This window comes from Colias croceus, chromosome 4 (assembly GCF_905220415.1).
Source record: "Colias croceus chromosome 4, ilColCroc2.1".
In the NCBI taxonomy this organism is placed as follows: domain Eukaryota; kingdom Metazoa; phylum Arthropoda; class Insecta; order Lepidoptera; family Pieridae; genus Colias; species Colias croceus.
This window is the reverse complement of record NC_059540.1, coordinates 9,163,482-9,185,652: the sequence shown is the minus strand read 5'-3', so window position 1 is coordinate 9,185,652 and position 22,171 is coordinate 9,163,482. Positions and strand designations below refer to the sequence as shown.

The window sequence follows — 22,171 nt, the reverse complement described above, 5'->3', positions numbered from 1 at the left end:
ATTAGTCTTAGGCGGTGTGTGAATTTTGTTTTTAAATCTAATATGGTTTCCTTATGAGCTATCTGTTTTAATTGTTTAAATCCTAGATATTTATAGCTATTATGTTCTGTCATCGGTTCAATAACTTCTCCGTTTTCTAATGTATAGTTATCCTCCATTATTTTACCTTTAGATATGGATAATATTTTACATTTATCCACTCCGAATTGCATTCTTATATCTTGTGAAAAAGTTTGTGTGATATCTGCTAATTTAAATAATGTTCTCTTATCTGCTGCGAATAACTTTATGTCATCCATATACATAAGGTGACTTAATTTGTAATGGGTATTGCTGTTTTCTAATAAAAACCCTTCATTTAATTTGTCTAATAGTTGGGAAAGGGGATTCAGGGCTAAACAAAACCACAAAGGACTAAGGGCATCCCCTTGAAAGATGCCACGTTGAATTTGAATAGGTTCAGTAGTTAGAGTTTCACAAGAAGATTTTATTTTAAGTGCAGTTTGCCAATTTTTCATAGATGTTTTTAGAAAATTTGTGAGTACTGGATGTATTTTATATAAATTTAAGACTTCTAATAACCAGCTATGTGGTACGGAATCAAAGGCTTTCTGGTAATCAATAAACATAGAATATATATCTTTTTTTTGGTTTGTTGCAGTCTTCATGGCAATAGCATCGATTGTTAATTGCTCTTTACACCCTTGACTATCCTTTCTGCAACCCTTCTGTTGCTCTGCCAGAATATTATATTTAGTTAAATGTTGGTTAATAACTCGGCTTATGCACGCGGTTAATATTTTGTAGAATGTTTGCAGACAAGTGATTGGTCGATACTTGGCTGGGTTACAAGTGTCATCAGGATCTTTGGGCAGCATGTATGTAATTCCGTGTGTTATAAATGTTGGTAATGTATGTGGTGATTGGATGAATGCATTTATATGATTGTGTATATAAGGGTATAAGCAAGTAAACTTTTTGTACCAATAATTATGTATGTGATCTGTACCGGGTGCTTTCCAATTATGTGTTCGTTGGATAACGTCTATGAATATATCTGCTGGTATGAATTCAAACTCCATGTCGCAAATCCCACTAGTTTCTTGTTGCAGTTCTTTAATCCATTCTGTATTGTCGCTATGTTGTTCAGGATTCTCCCAGATATTTGCCCAAAATTCACGTAATGCTTCTTGAGAAGGTATATTATTATTACGATTTATTGTGTTATTTTCCGATGAATTCAAAGTTCTATAGAAGCCTTTTTCATTACTTATAAATATTGCGTTTTGTTTTTTACGTGCTGTACATTTAAGATATCGTTTAAGTCTAGCTGATTTTGCGCTTAATTTTTGTTTTAGTGTATCCAAGAAGTGTTTAGGATCTGTGTTGCTATTTTCGTGCTGAGCGTGTGTTGCATATTTCAATTTAATTGTTTCTACTGTTGATATAATTCTTCGGTTTCTATTGCCATTTATAAATTGTGTAACTCTACCTATACTTGCCCGCAAATCTGCAATCTGTTTTTCAAGTCTTTTTTGCCATGATGGGATTTTTTTAGTTTGTGTGTGCTGAATCTCTTGCAACTGCTGTCCTATTTTTGTCCCGTTACACTTAGCCGCAGTCCACGCCGCACAGTACAGTATGTTGTGCAAAGTGTTAAACTCTATATCTGGGTGCAATTTCGTGGGTAATATCGTTGTATTAATGTATTGTACTATAGATGAGAACTTTTTGGTTAGCTTTTGTCGTCGGATGAAGGGTCTACTTGTAGGGTCAGTGTTAGCAAAGAGTTGTTCTGCTTCATGAAAGGTGCTTTCTATTTTTTGGTTCAGGTCAACAGTAGTTTCAGTAGTATTATAAATCGGGGCAGTAAGTTCCTGTAAAGTATTGTCCCCAGACAAGGCTTGTTCTTCGGTGTGAATGTTTTCGTCCTCGTGGCTCGTGTATGTATTGTTGATATTTGCTGCTTCTAATTGTTGCTGTGGCTGTGTACCTAATGACTGTGAGTAATTGTTTTCTCTATTTTGGATCTTTAATTCATTGGAGATTTCTTGTTTGATTTCTGCTATTCTATTGTCCGTTATATACTTATTGTTAATGATGGCTCTTCTTTGATCCGCTATTCGTTGTTCTGATAAGTGACCTAATTCCGGGTGTGTAGCTATAAATTCTTCATGTAGTAATTTTCTGTACGCTGTCTTATTAGATTCCAATTGTGTAATTCTTAAGTATATTTTCAATATTGACTCGTTGTACTCCTTCGTCCATTTCATGCGTTGCCCTATTTGTGTACCCGTGTTCGATAATAGTTGCGCGGAGTGATAATTATTGTTCGTTTGTAGTTCTATTCTAACTTCTTCGTAAATCCTGTCTATAGTAGTTTTTGGTAATAAATTTTTTTGAATGATTGCTCTTCGCTGATCTCCAATTCTCTGTCTGCTTACTTCCATATAAGGATACTTTTCTAAAAATTTAGTGTGTAGTGGTGGTAAGTATGCATTGGTGTCCGATTCCATATTTGTGAGTAGAAGATATGTGCGCAAGATGAACTCATTCATTTCTTTACTCCATCTTTTACGCACCTCTGCAGCACTAACGTTGGGCACAGGTACTTGGACAGATTCTGTCTCCTGTGCAACATCCGTTAGCCCTAAGTTGGATGATGATGATGATGATGATATGGTTGGAGATCGGAAGTATGATGATGACGATGATGAATACAATGATAATTGTGATTTTGATGATGAAGAAGATGGGGATGTAACGTGTTTACATCCAGCATCTTCACTTTCTATTCTTTGCGCGGTCCTTTTTGATTTGGACCTGGTTATCATGTTGTATTTTTAGAAGCTAGGGACATAGTCGTCAACCGCGGCAGAGCCCTGCGTTCACCGCGGTAAGGGTAATTAAAACGGAAGATTCCCTGGTATTCCGAGTTCGCATACTAACGACTAAACACTCCTTTAGCCATGCAGCCATTGGCGTATGCTGTTCCACCGTGGCTTGGGTGAATGGATGAAGAAGAGAATCATACAGTAATAGAGTATGTTGGGAAGATAGAAAGAAATATGATATAAGGAAAGAGTTAAGTAGTAACTAAAAATGGTTAAAGAGGAAGAAGGAAGAAATACCTTTGGCCTGTGACTGGGTCAAAGGCATTGGTGTATCCTTCTTGGTCTGTCCTTTCACCCTAGACCTGTCCGGCATGAGTAACTCTACCGGCGTAGCTCTAGCGCTCATTAAGGCTCACAAGCCCCACCACGACGGCAACGTAAGGATACGACGGGGGGTTATTATTATTATTATTATATATTGTATTGTGCACGGTAGAGCTTTACTATGGCGAGGAAACATACCCATACTACGTGACCAATTTAGGGGGGAAGGATCTTTAAAGGCATATACGAGTGGTTACTGAGGGAGGGAAAGGTCGAAAAATCTCAAAAAATAAGTCACGCAGTATGGGTACATTCCCTTATAAATACAATATATAAAGAACAATGTAAATAGCAGCTTCAAATACTATATTTTACATTAACAACATCTCTTATTCGATAGAAATAAAAACAGTTATAACAATAGAAATTGCAGTCTCATTTATAACTGGTATAAATACGGCTTTATGGTAGTCTAAGTAGGTTAGCTAGAGCATTTTCATGGAGTCATGGGTTGATATTGTTCCATTGTTGCTAATAAAGCTGGTACCATGCTTATCCACTTATAAGGGTGTTAGTTTAAGGTATAGGATCAAGCGATTCTTATAAACGAATATTTGTGATAATGTTCTATTGACTATAAATGAGAGGTGTATTAACAGAAAAGTTTTAAAGACGTTATTTAATAAAGATACGTTTTTTTTTTTTGATTATTTTTAAAAACTCAATTTAAACTCTAACTAACATCCCAAAAAATATTAATGAAAGGTATGGAAAGGTATTCAGCTTGCTCTGACATAAAAAAAATAATAACAGTTAATATATTATTATAATAAATATATTTCTACATATTATTTTGTATCGTTTTAGAAAATAAGTTAAAACGCTCTGTGTTGCACCAAATACGAATTCAACGACGTTGTAACGCGAACGTAATAACACGAGAATTACATATCTTCAAAACACCGTCTATTTTACGTGTCGCTTAGCATTGTAATGCTAATATTTCTTAACTACTTCATAAGTTTCCTAAATCGTTGTTATTATTTCAAAAAAAATTGCAATTATGACTAATTATTGTATTGTATTATTTAATGTATTTCATTAAGGGCTGATTTTTCAATCGTTGGCTAAAACTTATTCATCGAATACCGTATTAAACTACAATTTCTACAATGTATTCTAATTATCCGTATTTAACAGTTTACAGGTGACATTTTAAAATGTTCGTGTAATACTTTATTGGACAGATAAATTTTAACCAAGGATTGAAAAATCGGTCCTAAATAAAATTTGGCAATATTTTTAAGTCCATATTTATTATTATCTGTTAAATGTTAATGATGTGCCGATGAAATTTTATCTTTATTGTTTACTTTGCAATCGATAGATAGGTACCTACTCGTAACATATTTTTTTCTATTCTATAAAAATAATGTTCCATTCTTGTTCTCATAAACTCTGTGAAATGAAACATTACTATGACAATATTTCTTTTCACTGAAACACCTAAAAAGGAGTCGAAAAGGTAACAAATAGATCAAAAACCAGCAGGTGAAGGTGGGCGAAATTTGCACTGAACCAAACGGTACTTACTATACGCTACCGACATTTAAATTGCCTTGTGATTTCTGCGTTAGTGTTAAACACAACCCGTGCAATACAATAATTAAGACCACCTACTGTTGTTCCAATGCGAAAAAGCGTGGGAAAGGATATTTTCATAGAACTCTTGCCGACTTCCCACAGTACGAAGCAATGCAATGATTACTTCACTGAAACGTACCTCTTCCGGTTATCGATCTGTTCAATATGTGTGATAAATTAATTATAATGAATGTTACATGTAGTAATATTGCCTTGGATTTATTGAATAATATGATAAATTAAAAGTTGTTTATACTATTTTTATATAGCACTAGTGGTCCGCCCCGGCTTCGCCCGTGGTACATATTTCGCAATAAAAGGTAGCCTATGTCCTTTCTCGGGTATCAAAATATCTCCATACCAAATTTCATACAAATTGGTTCAGTAGTTTAGGCGTGATTGAGTAACAGACAGACAGACAGACAGAGTTACTTTCGCATTAATAATATTAGTATGGATTATTATGACATGTGGATGTATGGCTCTATAAATATTTTTATAATAAGAATAATTAAGAGACTATTTGATCTATTTTAAAATCAATCAAAACGTGCTACGTTCTTACAATAATATACCAATTTCTTACTTTTTTTTTGGTAAACAAAAGAAAATTCATACCTCTAATTTCTCATTGAAAGTACATACTAAAAAATTTTATATTCTCTATTGTCAAAGCGCAAAAACCAATCAAGTAAGTTAAATGACTGTTTGGTTGTCAAGGCAAGATAAAGAAATACGTTTTATTATACCTAATAAAAAAACAAGGATATACATTACGCTAAATTATTTTCTCTAGCAATATCTGGTAGTTGATATATATAATTAATTATAACTGAGTCGTGAGTAAAAAATTTGGCACGTTTCTTTTTCATAATTATATAAGTGAAGGTATGTACGACAAACAAATAGATAGTAGGGGTATTATGTAGGTACCTATGTATTAAGCCCTTTAATTTCACCTGACTATACACTAATTAAAAAACAGATTGTATAACCTACATTTATTCTAAAATTGACACAAAAAAAATTCTCGGATGTTTTGAAATCACGCATTGACTCTATATTATTATCGTACTATTAAGGCTAATCGATTATTTTATATTAAAATTCAAGTGAAACTATACAGTTTTAACATTGACTTCAAATTCAGGTCATTTGGATTAAAATACTTACGGATTACACTACAGTTTGATTAAAATGTATATTCTATTTTTTTTTATTTTTAATAATACATAGTACCTAACAAACGAAACTTTACGCAATAATAACTCATTTGAATAACAACAAAGAAATAGCAAGTATTACGAAACAAGAACAAATTTATCAAAGAAACACGAAAATTAACGAATACGTACCTACTCTCGATTTCTAAATTTGCGATGAAAACAAGTTCGCATTCTTGCGCTAATGTTATGACGAAAAGCTGTGATTTATGAACAGACACTGATATGAGGAATGTTTATTAAATTTAACACAAATAAGTCTAAAAATTATGTTATAATTGTAATCCTTGGAAATTGGTTTATCATTAATTGCACGAAATAAATTCTACGTGCTCAAAGGCGTGTTAACCGTAATACATGTAATACTTTAAAGGTATTTTATAATTTAGATATATAAACGGTAAAAATTTCATTATTCATCATTCATTATTTATTATAATTAACTTTCTATGAACGTAAAATAGGTAAGTTGAAAGTATGTTCATCTAATAAAAATATTACAATTGCAATACAGAGCTCAAAGCTCATTCTTAGCAAAATAAATAGAAATTTTATGAACTTATGTTTTTTGAAATAAAATGTGAACCAATAAACAATGGCATGGTGTTTTAACAATGAAAAGGTACATAAAATATTGAATAACAATTAATGTTATAACATCGATTGCATTTATCGCACTTGCATCGCTACAGGAGATACAATCGATTTCTGAACATTTATCAGTAATTAAAAAAGCAATAAGAGCTATCTGACACGAATCTTGTCCATTTCCTCCAATGCATGCAAACTTATGCAACGGAAAAAGTTTTATGTTCTATTCATTTGTTCGCAACTGCACTGTTTGGAACAATTAAAACATTTACGGCGTTATTGTTACAAGTTATATTGAGTCGCTCTTACATTTTAGAGACAATACATAATGTAATAATAAATTAAATTAAAACTCTCTATTACCTATACAAATATTATATAGAGAAAAGATTTGTATGTGTGTACGTGGCTTATAAAGTACTGGGTGGATAATATTGGTCAAACATCAGAATAACACATGACCTTTAGCAGGTAAAACCCAGCAATAAATAAAATTAAATTTATTCATTGTTTCTTCAGTCTTCGGCTACTACCTACACGATGAATCATGTAAACTGATTATTGCGTTTAGATTAGACATTTACTAATTGTCTACAATCATAAAACCACTTCTATTATTATATACACGCATGTTTCAATAGAACAGAATAATATAATAAAATTTTTAATGTAATAATGATCTTTATAGAGATTTGTGAGTTCAGAATTAGATTTTGGTCTCTATTACACATTCGGAACACTGAACACTAAAGTTAAGATGGCTTTTGTTAAAATGTCATGATATAAACACGACACAGCCTTGATATAATCTAAATTTCTTGTTACCAAACGAGCATCTTTCTTTTAATGGTCTATAGCCGGAAATTATTAAGTAAATAAATAATAAACGTGAAGATTTAATATGCATTTATTAATATTAATCGGCCATCAGCACCGCGTTCGCAATTCTACATTATGATTTATTGTCAAGTAAATCAATACGACATGGGAACCTTCAAGCAAAGAGCCTACACCTTCCTAAAACACCAACTTCCACCTTAAAACCGCGGAATGCGATCGCAGTGTCCCCAACGTTGTGGTCGTCATGGGCGGCGTCTACCTACCATCAAGTGAGTCGCCTGCCCTATTGCTAAGGTTACTATAAAAAAAAAAAATCTATCGTTTTGTTCCATAGCTATTTTATTGTGCTGTCACATCTTATGAGTTTATGAAATAATTTGTTTCGTTATATCCATAAACGTAACTTGAGAAATCGTTTGTCTTTAACTACTTCCAGGATGATACACTTACCTCGTTTCTACGCAGAAAATACCTACTTTATATGTTTCAAAAATTCGTATATAAACACAATAATTATTAATTTACGTTTTCGTCTGCTTCTAGAATAGAATTTACAACATCAAAACTCTAAATACTTCCTTTCCTATGCTACTTAATATTATAAATGCGAAAGTTTGTGAGGATGTGTATGTGTGTGTTTGTTACTCTTTCACGCAAATACTACTGAACCGATTACAATGAAATTAAGCACACATATAGAGGGTAACTTGGATTATCACATAGAATTTAAAGTTAAAGTTTTATCCCGGAAATCCCACGGGAACAGAGATTATGCGGGTTTTTCTTTGAAAACGCGGGCGAAGCCGCGGGTGGTAGGCTAGTACTCCATATATTATGTATTTTAAGACATCAACATTCATTAATTAGTCATTTCAGTGCAAATAGAATCAATTCATCATTTTATTTAATGCGTATGTACAGGAAATACATTGACCCCTCACCTGAGTTTATATATATACTACGTAATACAGTAAGTAACAGCTGCAATTTTTCAAGATTTACACGAATCCCATTAGCTTTTATATGTTTATTATTTCTTTCAATCAAGAAGAACACCCATAAACTGTTAATCCCCACGATTAATCTTTGATGTTAGATAAAACGGTATTTCCTAGGTAAATCTTATATAACTTATTTCTTTTGAATTTACGTGAGAACAATGACTTGCTTGTTTCACATCCCATGCAAGGATTATGCGTTTATTTTATATAATAATGATAAAATTACATTTAATGTAACGAATCCATTGGGTTAGCTTTCTATATCGTCACAATAGATATTATTTAACATGGACGTTAAAATGTGACACTTTATTGGTTGTATCATAAATTGCTTTCTTTATTATGTTATTTAAAATGTGCGAGTAATTGAACTTTCTCCTACAAATTACTGTCGAGACGCAATCAAATGTGGCGGGAAACAAATAGCATTGTGATTTCTGTAGGAGTTACATTTCAATATATATAAATTGGTTTATATATTGTGCCACTGTGTATGGTAGCAAGTATTATTGCAGATTTTTAATATCTACAATCAGTCAACTTCATAATTTCTGTTTAATTAATTGGTAGAGACGTGTATGACGAGAGGAATGCCTAAATATTTCAGTATGTAATTAATAATTATTATTATTTTTAAACGAAGTTTCAATAAAAATTATGATCATAGATAAAAGTGTAAAAGATCTCTGCTAGTCATAATCATAATATGACTATAATACTAAAAATTTATAGCAACCACATTACAATATATAATTACTGTTCCTGCATTACACAACGAATTACGATCGATACGCTTCAACTTTTCACTTCATTACGCGCTGAAAGTGACTAAGAAGCCGCCTTTCATTGAAATTTTTAAATTACCCGAAATGTGTAGCTCTTAGTCAACAATGTTACGTGTTGTAGCGAACTCGATTTGTTCTCAAAGTGTCCGGTAAAGTGGACACTTTCACTATTTACGCCCGAGCGCCCACAATTGTTTAGTTGAGTAAGTAAAAGCTCCGTTTTCCGACTGCACAATAATCGCCGCTAATAAAATTTTATATCTACGACAATGCACTTATGTAACATTATGACAAATTGTTATGTTTCTAATTCTAATACTCTCAGTTCGATACGGTTGGCGTTCCGCGCGAATGGATTAGTTTTATGTGTGTTATAACTTTGTGTCAGCAAAAATGATCGAAACTACATAACAAACTACTGAACACACCCTACGCAAATTATTGCACGCTATTAGAAACTATTGTCTATGTAGGGTCGTTAATCTCTGTAATGAAGTTTGTACATCGACCTTTATTTAATGATTTTTACTGATCGTCCCACCGCTTAGTGAAATATGACCTTGTAATCTGTGAATGAAATTAATGGAATATTCATTAATCTTCACTATTACTTAGGATAAGTAAGCCATACATCATTGTAACGATGTGGTGTTTTTACTTCCACAGTCACGATCTTTTTATTTCACTGTTATATATAATAGCTATAATTACCGCGTAACGTTAAACAATGCGGTTAAGTTGATTGATAAATTTAAGGGGACACACTTTCTGTTACCACTTAGCTTACAGCATTCTCAATCTATCAATCTCTAAACTATTTATCTCTGTAAACTGCAACTAGAGACAAAACAATTGCTACAGTTGTCATTGCACTAGGTATATCGAAAACTCGCATGACCCTGTTTACAAATATCTACGTAATTACGTACTTTGAGATGTTATAGTAGCCAATTGTCTGCATAATCAACAATAAGGTACAACCGGAACTTTTGTGGATGTTGTGTGAAAGGCCTATGAATATATCTGCATTATTAGGTGCTCTAATCATGTATCAAGTTTCCACGATATATTTCATACATTTATCCTCATAGTATTCTTGACCTACTTGAAAAGTTTCTTCAGCAAGGAAATTATGATTCAGCTCTTGAAAAACCTGGTTTCAATGAAGTGGAACGGTTATACAAATTAATTGTTCGTATCGTAGCGCAACTGAAGTTACGTGTGCATTTCATTGTTACATTCGTTCAAGGTTCTAATATTATAGCTATGTGAGGTCAATTCGCAAATTATTCTAATAATAACCATTTATTTATGTAGGTTTGGCCATAATTTAAATATTTCATCTGTAAAAACCACGAATTAAAAAAAAGACGTGTGGCACTCGGTGACTGCCGCGGTAAAGCTATTGCATAGCATGCCTTCAAGCCACACCTCCGTGCCCGTCGGAGTGAGGAGCGTGAGGTATTTTCGTTACGGAATTTCTGGATTCGGTCCCCGTGCTCAAGGCCCGCGATAGAAGCTATGCAATAGCTTAAAAAGCAGAGAAACTCGTGTTGTCTGGCCAAACTCAACCGCTTCCAAATAACAATTTATATATGTTACTTAATCCATAACGAACTCAAAGGTATTTTTTAATTATATTAGTATAATAGATGTATATTAAATTATAATAATGAAGCTACACGTTACATGTACCCAAACATTAAATTACATGATATAAAATTAATTTAAAAGTTCCGTATTAAAAATAATACATAATCTTATGAAGTGGAACTGTTATTTACTTTTGTTGCATATACCATAATAATTGAACAAATTGGTACTTACACTATTATTAACCAAATTAGGTTAATGTAGACATACAATAATTACAATGTCATACTAACCTTCAAAATTCAACACAAATTAAGATGATTACAGAATATAAAAACCGCAGGTGTAACGTTGCATAAAATAATAGAACAGTGGTTTAGTTAACCATTAATGTTACATCATACCGCAGCTTCAATAAATAGCAATTAACGTCATTTATCTTCTGCAATAAGGACTGGAATTGAATAACATAAAGGAGCCACGTGGGTTGAACGATAGATATCTTCGTATTTATGACTGAGGCGAATTGCAAACAACATAATTGAAACCCGATGAGTAGATATGCCCTAAGGGCAAGGTATTAATAACTAACACGATTTATATTTACTACTTAACAACTGGAGGATATTTGTATTAGGTATATTATAATATAGCTCTATCGATCTGGCTAGGTAAATAGTTTCTGTTTTACATATTTATTATACCTTCCGTGTAAGCAGATAACCTTATACCATTTTAAAGTCGGAAACATTGGAATATATTTGCCAAAATCGATATGATAGCAAATAGTCCTTTTGAAAAAGTGTCCTATTATCTATCTGCGTGCTCAGCTAAGAAAAAAATAGTGTAATAATTAAATATAACTAACTGTTTAACGAACAATGATATCTCTATCTTTAATTTTCTGAACAGCATGCGCAGTAATTATATGTATAATAAAACGAATAAAGTTGCGATAAACAAATAAACATTAATATTACGACTGTAAATAACAAACAGCCATTGTTTCACAGGTTTGCCGCAATCAATATTATACAAGGAAGTTTGAGATTGTCTCGATGTTACAAAAACAGAATATTAGCAATATCTTGTTTGAAATTCAATTAAATAGACACGATTTTATTCGACGTTATTGACTCATGAATTTGTTCGTAAAATATCTTTATCGCTTGCTTATAGCGGATTCTGAAATGTTTGAAATGTGAAATCAAATCTGAATCAAATCAAATCAAATCAAATCAATCAAATCTCAATCAAAAATCTCTGCTGTGTGCGGTAACCGCGCCGCGGTTTTAAGCCATCCTCGATAAATGGGCTATATAACGAGATTTTAACTTCCGACCAGTAAGTTCCTGAGATCAGCGCAAACAAACAAACTCTTCAGCTCTTTTATATTAGTATAGAATATATAATACATTTTCTTCAGCTTTAACTGTTTATCGCTTTATAATATTAGTATAGATATAATAAATTTTCTCCAGCTTTAAGGGTCTTTGAATAACTAAACCTTCACTTTACATACTTAGATTAAGAATTTCATAACCCAGTGTTATAAATGATAGTTGATAATAAAATATCTTGTCTCACTGATAACTGCAGGACGCCATATAAGAGTATATAGGCCTGAGAATAATTAAATTGAACGTTTTGGTTTATTTCATTGAATGATTTTATTGCTGGGAGTTTAAATTTCGACGTGATCTGATTACATTATTTATTGGCAATTTAAAACAGCTATAGGAATTATCTGTGGCTACGTTTCATATTTGAGAGTGGAACTATTATACTATATAAGTCAGATCTAATGATAAACTACTAGATATACAATAAAAACACAATGATCATGTATCAAATTTAAATATTGAGTTTAGAATATATATATACAAAATATAGAGAGAGATAGAGATCAGCTCTATTGTATATTAAAGACTATAATTTGTGATTTAACCTGTAAGATAAATTTAAATTAGTATCATTAAAAATTATGCTTATTCAAATTAATCAAATTACATTTATCCTTGTTGCGTATCATCAATTTAGGTATATGAATGAACCATTATCAATAATAATTTTCATTAATCATATCACGCAAAATATTTTAAAATCTGACGCATATGTATGTGGGTGCACAAACACTGACTAAAAGAATTCGTATTTCATATATTTTCAAAAGATGGATTAATAAAACTCCCTCGTACACATGAGTTTATATTGAATCATCACATTTACTTGCATACGGTTTTATGCAGGGGCCGTATCTGCCGTATCAATTATACGGGGCCCCCAATGTGCGCTTTTGTGAGAAATCTTTATCCTTCCCAAGGGCCCCCGAACAAATTTTTATACGGGGCCCCGCCAACGCACGCTACGCTTCTGGTTTTATTGCTTCGATAGCTATCAATTATCCTTGTATTCGATACAATACATTGTAAGTGTAGTATTAAAACCAATAAAATAGATCAAATATTAAATGATACATTAATTACTGTTCATTAAAATTATTATTGCTAGCTATGAATGAATACGAATTGCCTTCTTTAGATATAGTACCAAGAGAGCTATAAAATTATACGTTAAATTTAATACTTACAAAGTAGCAGTTTGAAACACACTTAAAAATAATCAAATTATTTGCTGATGAGGAAGTAAAAGTGAAGTTGGTTCAAGGCCACCGTTAAAATAGTGTCGAACCATAAACAAAAACTGTCCGTAACGAAGTAGTCCACGAACATGGAGTAATAGACAATTTTGAAATCGTGTAACGCGATAGTATCGTACAACAAAATGTTCAATTAAGTGTAGCGATAGATAAAATATAGGCCGCAGCGACTGTCACAAAACTGTAGCAACTAACGAGGAAGTAAAAGTCCTTGCATTTAAGGATAGATACGAAACTAAAGTCCCTGCTTACTTATGGTATTTCAAAAGACTCGTGACAACACAGTTGCTGCTCGCTACTGTCTTAAATACAACACGATTTACATAAACGCACCTGTTCCAAATCGCCGTGGGCTTATCTGAGAGACATATTGCCTAAATACATTCAACATCACCATACCGTAGGACTGACGAAATCTGTCTGAACGTAACTGCCATTTAGTTCTCAATTTAATCAGAAGTCTGCCTTTACAATGTATTGAAATTAATTGGTACCTTTACTTAAAAATAGTTCAATGCTCTTCCTGACAATAGCGATCGGTTTCAATTACTACAATAATAATAATGAAACGCTTGGTAGATATCAATTTTAAAAGCATAATATTAAATTAGTATTATTTTTGTTTCAGAAGCGATAAACGCAGCGGATGATCAATCGACTTCAGCGTCATGGTGGCAGGCGGGTACAGCGACACCATTCCGGGACAGCAGCAACGGATTCGCCTCAACTCACGGCATCGTCCAAACCCACCCCACTGCCAACGATCCGTTTGCGTCGTTCGGAGGAATAGAGAGCACAATTGGACCATCGTCTAACCCCTTCGCTCAGACAAGCGGCAGCGGTCCGCTTAGCGGAACATTCAGAAGCAATCCGCTTCCACCTCTATCGCGAAGTGCTAATGGCAAAGCTGGACTAAAGCATTTGGATTTCACCAGCAGTGCAACAGCCGAGCTCCGAAGGAATCCCGCGTTGTCTGCTCCCGATGAGTGCGCTAGAGCCTGCAGGGAAAACGAGCCACCAAGAATTTGCTACTACCACTTTACATTGGAGTTTTACACTGTTCTCGGAGCGTGAGTATTCATAATTTTGTACACAGGCTGGCCGTCATGAATATCCTGTTTTAATTTAATTGCTGGGCGTTAACTTACCGGCGATTGATTATTATATACTCTTCAAATTATATTTTAGGGTTCTCTGGTAGGTTTTAAGCTTAAACTCCATCAAATCTCTTCGCACATAATATAATGTAATCGTAATACAATTTTATAATTGATTTAAACAGTACAAAAAAATACATTTTACGTACAATGTCTATTATATTATGGTTCCCCATAAATGCACTTACAATAGTGCGAATGAATGATACTAAATTTGTTTTGATTATATTAATTTTGAATACATTGACAGTATTAATTAATATTTGATATGTTAAGGTTACGACATAAAATGCTATATTGTATGCATTCACAAACAACATTCAATGGGCGAGCATTCTTGCTTTGCCGCATTTTTTATGATAATAGATCATAGTCATTTCAGTTTTAAGAAGTACTCAGACCTGTATTTACTGATTTCCTGAGACGCATCCTCTGTTGCAAAACATTGGCATTTCGATAATTATTATATTTACATAAACCATTTACATTGGGGTCACAGTAAATGATAGACCTAAGGTTGTTTTAAATTATTTGGATTATATCTCATAATATAATTAAAATTAATAAAGTAATATTACGTGTAATGACTTCATGGCTGACTTCACGCGAAACAGCCTGGTTCCATGAACGATGTTACGGTCCAAATGGTCTAAATTTAGCCGTACCTGTAATTGATAGCTGGTGTCGACAGCGGTTATGAAAATTATGAAATTACTTCTCGCCTTCGTCCTAGGATATTAGTAATTTGTTATCATGTAATCTGCATACTCAGAATTAAGTTAATTTTCATACAAAGTGTACAATATTTAAGATAATAGGGACTAATCCATACTAATATTATAAATGTCTGTTACTCAATTACGCCTAAACTACTGAACCAATTTGCATGAAATTTGGTATGGAGATATTTTGATATCCGAGAAAGGACATAGGCTACCTTTTATTGCGAAATAATATGTACCACGGGCGAAGCCGGGTCGGACCACTAGTATTTTATAATATTTTTAAGCAAGTAGCTGCGCTCCGCGGTTTCACCCGCGTGGCTCCGCTTCTGTTGATCTTAGCGTGATTATATATTATAGCCTATAGCATTCCTCGATAAATGCCGAAATGTTTCAAATCGGACCAGTAGTTCTTAAGATTAGCGAGTTCAAACAAACAAACAAAAATTCTTCAGCTTTATAATATTAGTATAGGTTAAAATTACCCATTGACATTTCACAAAGCAATAAAATTAAATAATATCCCGCAGGGCGTGTCAAGTATGTACACCAAACGCAACCAACGTCGTGTGGTCACACTGCCAGTGTGTTTTGGCTGACGGAGTCGAGCGTGGTATCTTGTCAGTGAACAGAATGTTGCCCGGACCATCCATACAAGTATGTGAAAACGATAAAGTGGTCATCGACGTCGAAAACCATATGGAGGGAATGGAAGTAACAATTCATTGGCACGGTATCTGGCAACGAGGCTCTCAATACTATGATGGTGTGCCTTTTGTTACGCAGTGTCCCATCCAACAAGGAAACACTTTCAGGTTCGTTTCAAACGATTTTTTTATAGTTTATAGTTACTAACAACTTACTTTCCTTTTGTTTACTTGTTTCTATATTTCTATTCTGAGTGATGATTATTATCAAATGAAGATCCCATTGACTTTTTAGAAAAATTTAATGTTTTTATTTTTTGATTTCCAGATATCAATGGCAAGGTAATGCTGGTACACATTTCTGGCATGCGCATACTGGTCTCCAAAAATTAGACGGTCTCTACGGCAGTATTGTTGTGCGTCAACCGCCTTCCAAAGATCCTAACAGCCATCTATACGACTACGACTTGACAACCCACGTAATGCTCATCAGTGATTGGCTTCACGAAGATGCTGCTGAAAGATATCCTGGTCGCTTAGCTGTTAACACTGGACAAGATCCCGAAAACGTACTTATCAATGGAAAGGGACAGTTCAGAGATCCCAATACTGGATTCATGACTAATACGCCACTTGAAGTATTCACTATCACTCCTGGAAGAAGATACAGGTTCAGAATGATAAACGCGTTTGCTTCAGTCTGCCCAGCGCAGGTCACTTTCGAAGGCCATAATCTAACTGTAATTGCCACTGACGGTGAACCCGTCCAACCCGTAAAAGTTAATACTATTATCTCGTTCTCTGGTGAGTTAGATAACCATGTTTCCTCGTAACACTTCTGTCAAAAATTAAATTATACTATAATTAATTAATTAGTTAACAAACGAGTACGATAAAAGATGCAATTAAAAAAGGCACGCCCATGTTGTAATTTTGAGCTATTAACTGGTGCATTACTTGAACCGAAACAAATTGAATAATATTTTATTGTATAATAATATTAACCATCAACCGTGGTTAGTAATTACTTATGTTTTATTCTACAGGTGAACGATATGATTTTGTAATCGAAGCTAACAATATCCCGGGCGCGTACTGGATTCAAGTACGTGGTCTTGGAGAATGTGGTATTAAAAGAGCACAACAACTGGGAATTCTTCGATACGCTAGAGGACCATACCAGCCATCTACTCCTTCACCAACCTACGACGTTGGAATACCGCAAGGAGTGGTAAGTGACGGTCAAAATGTATCTCATTGTATAGTTATGTATCATGAATATCGACTGTATATACAATATTAGATTGGTGACCCTAAATACCCCTCAAGATAGCTGTAATTATCTCCTTGAAAAAAAAAAAGTAGTTACCCTGAGTTGGGATCACGGGCCTATCTCATATATTAATTGGCGGATATTGCATACTGAATACCTGTCGGCACAGCAGCCTCGATTTAAGTTGGTAGATTTTGTTGCACACGATTGCTCAAAGTTTAATATTGGAATTACTTTTGAGCGGTGTACTTACAACTTTTTCAAGTGTCGACCAGTACGCAATTGTATATAATGGCCCATTAATTTTCAGATTTGTAAATTGTTATTATAATATAAAAAATGCAGTAGCACATTTGACCGTATTTATAGCTCCTTTCCTAATGCGAATATAAATCCAAATCCATTCATTAACAACTATGTTTCAAAGAAAGGTTTTGTTTATCTAGTTTAATGTACAAGTTTTATATAATATTAGCAAATGATTATAATACATAATATTATAATCAATCAAAACCTTTCTTTAAACAGTCAGCCGTATAGTTAACTACCTAGTAGTTTAAAATAATTCACTTACATTTAACCAGTATTGATTGCAACTGAATACAAGTAGAAATTATAAATACAGAGAAAGTAGACAATAATTTGTAGCGTAGTTAACGCACGTAATACTAGTAATTGCACGTACCTTATCCTAACTAACTATACAGGTAATGAACCCCTTGGATGCCAGATGTAACGAACCCAGGAATGACGCTATTTGCGTCAGCCAGCTGAAAAATGCAAGACACATCGATCCCGCTATTTTACAAGACAGACCCGATGTTAAAATTTTCTTGCCATTCCGTTTCTTCGTATACAGGCCAGAAATGCTTTTCCAACCGAACACGTACAACAGATACTTAGGTAAGATGGTCGTGGATACTTCAAAGATTCCAATCCATTCCTTCTTCCATTGGTATCCTAGTTTAATATGAGTGTTAACTTTCACAGTTGCCCCGCAAGGAGATCACGTTATCAGTTTAATCGATGAAATATCTTACATGTCCCCACCTGCTCCCCTCATCAGTCAGTTCGACGACATTAACCCCGATCAGTTTTGTAACGGAGACAATAGACCAGCGGACTGTGGACAAAACTGCATGTGCACACACAAAATTGATATCCCACTGAACGCGGTAGTAGAAATCGTTCTTGTAGACGAAGGTATGTATAAATAACAAGATTACATATCAGTTTGGATTTCATTTCAATGCAAATTTTTCTAATTATAATTTTCACTTTCAGTGCAAATCGTGAACTTATCTCACCCGTTCCACTTGCACGGATATGCATACAATGTGGTCGGTATCGGACGGTCACCTGACCAGAACGTTAAGAAAATTAACTTGAAACACGCTCTCGACCTCGATAGGAGAGGTTTACTGGAGCGTCACTTGAAGCAAGGAGACTTGCCTCCGGCGAAGGATACCATCGCTGTTCCCAACAACGGCTACGTCATTTTAAGATTTAGAGCTCACAACCCAGGATTCTGGCTTCTTCACTGTCACTTCCTCTTCCACATAGTGATAGGCATGAACGTAGTACTGCAAGTAGGCACGCAAGGCGATCTGCCGCCAGTGCCGCCGAACTTCCCCACGTGTGGGGACCATCTTCCTCCGATTACTGCCAACTAATTGGGTTCCTACAAACTATTTTCAGTTTACAGACGTGCAACATTGGTAAACCAGTTGACATTACGTTAACTAAGTGTAATTTTATGTTTGTTTTGTGTGATGTGTTCGATGGACTCGAAGTGCTCGACTCCATCGATAGTGTTTTATATGTATTCGAATGTTCAACTGAAGTTCTTATAGATAGTGATTTATTTAAAAGGTGATTCTATTTCTGAGTGTATTTTATTTTATGCAATATTTGGTGATACTGTTAAAGTTGCATCGATGTATCACCTCGACAGATTCTGAGGCTCTCAATTGTACAAACATCTTCCTATTATCATAATGAACGTCTGTCCTATGTACTTGCCATTTTATATATTTTCCAACAATATTTATTTAATTTTTGTGAATTAAACTAACAAATATTGCATTGTCGTGCTAATATTATTCGTCCAATTTGCTTGAGTATCTTATTAAATCATCACCATAATCCAAGAGTGAATTCCCATTCAAAGTACAATTTAGATTATTATTTAACGTTTTATGGATACCTTGAGATATAACTGAAAAGCAACGTTTGGATGGTTGGATATTATGCGCGTCAATGTAAATAATTAGGGAATTAATATATTATTAATAACTAACAAGCATGCAATACACTTAAAGTAATTGTAAATAAATACAAACCGCAATACCTGTAAATACACATACGTTTGTATGACGCTTAGTAAACCCAAGTGCACTGCCACCACATATCTACATTTAGAAGACTGTTCTTAACATCGCACTCACACATAAACCAAAATACTATTGGAGAGCGATATAACTTTAAAATAATGTATTTGTGCAAAGTGTATTTTCTTCAAACCTGTGTTAAAGTGTGAATGTAGATAAAGGATAGGAACCTATACGTTACCATTTGAGTTACCATTATAACCATAATAAGTATTTTATTATTTACGAATCTAATTGTAACCAATTGAAAACATGGCATCGAAAAATAAAATAAAACAAAAAACAAAAATTCTTGTATCTTAAGACGACGGTGTAATGATTGCAAGAGTTTATTTATAACATTTTATAATATTAAGAAATTTGTAAATTTTTTGTACCATTTAATAAATGTATAAAGTAAACATGTTTCGTTACTAAACCTGTGTAATGCAATAAATCGTTAACTTTATTAGCAATAAACGTGTAGATAATTTATAAATCGCTGAAGTATCGGTAATTAACTGACATACCAAATAATTATGTTCAACGCTTCGACAGTCCAGACGACATCGTTTTTAAGAAGACTTGTTAAAAAACATCCACCTTCTTATCGCAAACGGACATATTGAGGAATTTAACGATTTTCGGATTTTGGAAAGTGTGTAAAAAATTTTTATTTTATTTTCACTTTACTTTTCGAGTACACTATTTGGACAGGTTAACATGGCCTTTTCTCTCTAAAGCGCAACTTTAACTAAGAGCCACAGAAATTGCATCAAAATATTATGAATTTTATACAACTTTTAAACTTTTTCAGCTACGAACCCTATCCTTCCTTTTTACTATAAGACACAGTAAATATAAGAATAAATAGTAGTTAGTGTATTATAATCACAAGTAGCTATTTAAAGTAGAAGTAGATCTTTAGAAAAAGTTTTGGGTGTTGAAATTGTTGGTGGAACATGCAGTGGTGTAAATCCAGGTTGTATATTTATTGTTGTTTCTATCTTATTTTCTTTTATCTTACTTAATTTCTTTGAATTGCTTATGAATACTCGTTTCATAGAAATTTTCTCAATATATTTGTTTTTCTTTAGGTATTAAATCCTCTAGATGCGATATGCGATGTTAAACGAAATGACGCTGTGTGCGTCAGCAATCTGAAGTCTGCAAAACCTGTGGACAAAGATATCCTTCAAGAACGACCTGATGTCAAGATCTTTCTACCGTTCCGTTTCCATTTCTACAAGCCCAAGGATCTATTTAAGGAAAACACATACAGAAACTATTTAGGTGTGATATTTTATACTTAATAATTTCATAATTAAAGTTCAAAATTAACTCTCTAATCTTCCACAGCCTAAAAATTGTAAAACTAGATACCAAAAATTTACTGATTCAATATCTTCTTTTAAACTAGAGTATCGATATCTTCACCGTCATCATATTGAAAGTTATTCCTTCCAAATAAGTTACCCTAGATCTTCAACATTATAAATTAAAGTTTAATTTGAAGGTTCAGAATGTATCTAATATTCCGTTTTAGTTGCTCCCGGTGGAGACCACGTGCTCAGTTTGGTTGACGAGATCTCGTACACGGCGGCTCCAGCCCCGCCCTTGTCCCAAATGCACGAATTGCCACCAGAGATATTCTGTAATGGAGATAACAGACCCGAAGACTGCCCCGTTGATTGTAGATGCACGCATATGATTGATGTCCCTTTGAACTCCATTGTGGAAATTGTTCTTGTGGACGAAGGTAAATTCATAGAGTACTTAGTTTCATAACTGCTTTTTTTTCATATGCAAAATGGAAAAGTATAATTTTTGCAATTTATTTAAAAGAAATATTTTCTATTAAATAGGAAAGGTAAGAAATATAGTATTCGATCTTACCACTATCCGACAATTTCCCACTTTCTGTAAAAAAGAACCAAGTACCAAACCTAGCATTCTCAATGAAAATTAAGCGGGTTTAAAATCATGTTAATAACTACTTTATTTTTTTTTTCTAATTACAGTGCAATCCCCGAATCTGTCTCACCCATTCCATCTCCACGGGACGCCATACAACGTGATTGGTATGGGTCGATCTCCGGACAAGAACATTAAGAAAATCAACCTCAAGCATGCTCTAGATTTAGACAGGAAAGGCCTATTACACAGGCAGTACAATCTACCGCCCTTCAAAGACACGCTCGCGGTGCCTAATAACGGATACGTCGTATTAAGATTAAAGGCTGATAATCCAGGTATTAAACATGAGTAAATTCATATTTAATGCTACATTTTGCATAATTAAAGACTTGATTTGTAATGCTTACGTTTTATACTTACTTCGATTTGCAAATTGTCGATCAGAATTCTGAGAACTAGTTAGGTACTCGTAGTTACCTATAATTGAAGTGAGTGAATAAAAATACATTAAAAGTAATTCATTTAATTTTGAACCAAAAATCTATGAACAACATTTAAAGCGCTTAAGATTGTATTATGTACCTAGTACTTT

The 22,171-nt window shown here is 33.7% G+C and overlaps 1 protein-coding gene across 2 annotated transcripts in view; it reads left to right on the top strand.

Moving 5' to 3' along the window:
* The window catches only part of LOC123690939 (laccase-2), a 60,364-nt gene that overhangs the window by 36,423 nt on the left and 1,770 nt on the right, over positions 1 to 22,171 (top strand). Inside the window, exons 2-8 of one of the 2 annotated variants that reach the window (XM_045635099.1) lie at positions 14,123 to 14,564; positions 15,904 to 16,188; positions 16,349 to 16,824; positions 17,067 to 17,251; positions 20,760 to 20,955; positions 21,209 to 21,421; positions 21,684 to 21,914. In XM_045635099.1, coding sequence (XP_045491055.1) covers positions 14,123 to 14,564; positions 15,904 to 16,188; positions 16,349 to 16,824; positions 17,067 to 17,251; positions 20,760 to 20,955; positions 21,209 to 21,421; positions 21,684 to 21,914 — 2,028 coding nt within the window. Of the gene's footprint in view, positions 1 to 14,122; positions 14,565 to 15,903; positions 16,189 to 16,348; positions 16,825 to 17,066; positions 17,252 to 18,000; positions 18,197 to 18,283; positions 18,497 to 18,577; positions 20,085 to 20,759; positions 20,956 to 21,208; positions 21,422 to 21,683; positions 21,915 to 22,171 lie in introns of those variants that run through there. The other variant, XM_045635101.1, reaches the window with a different exon arrangement.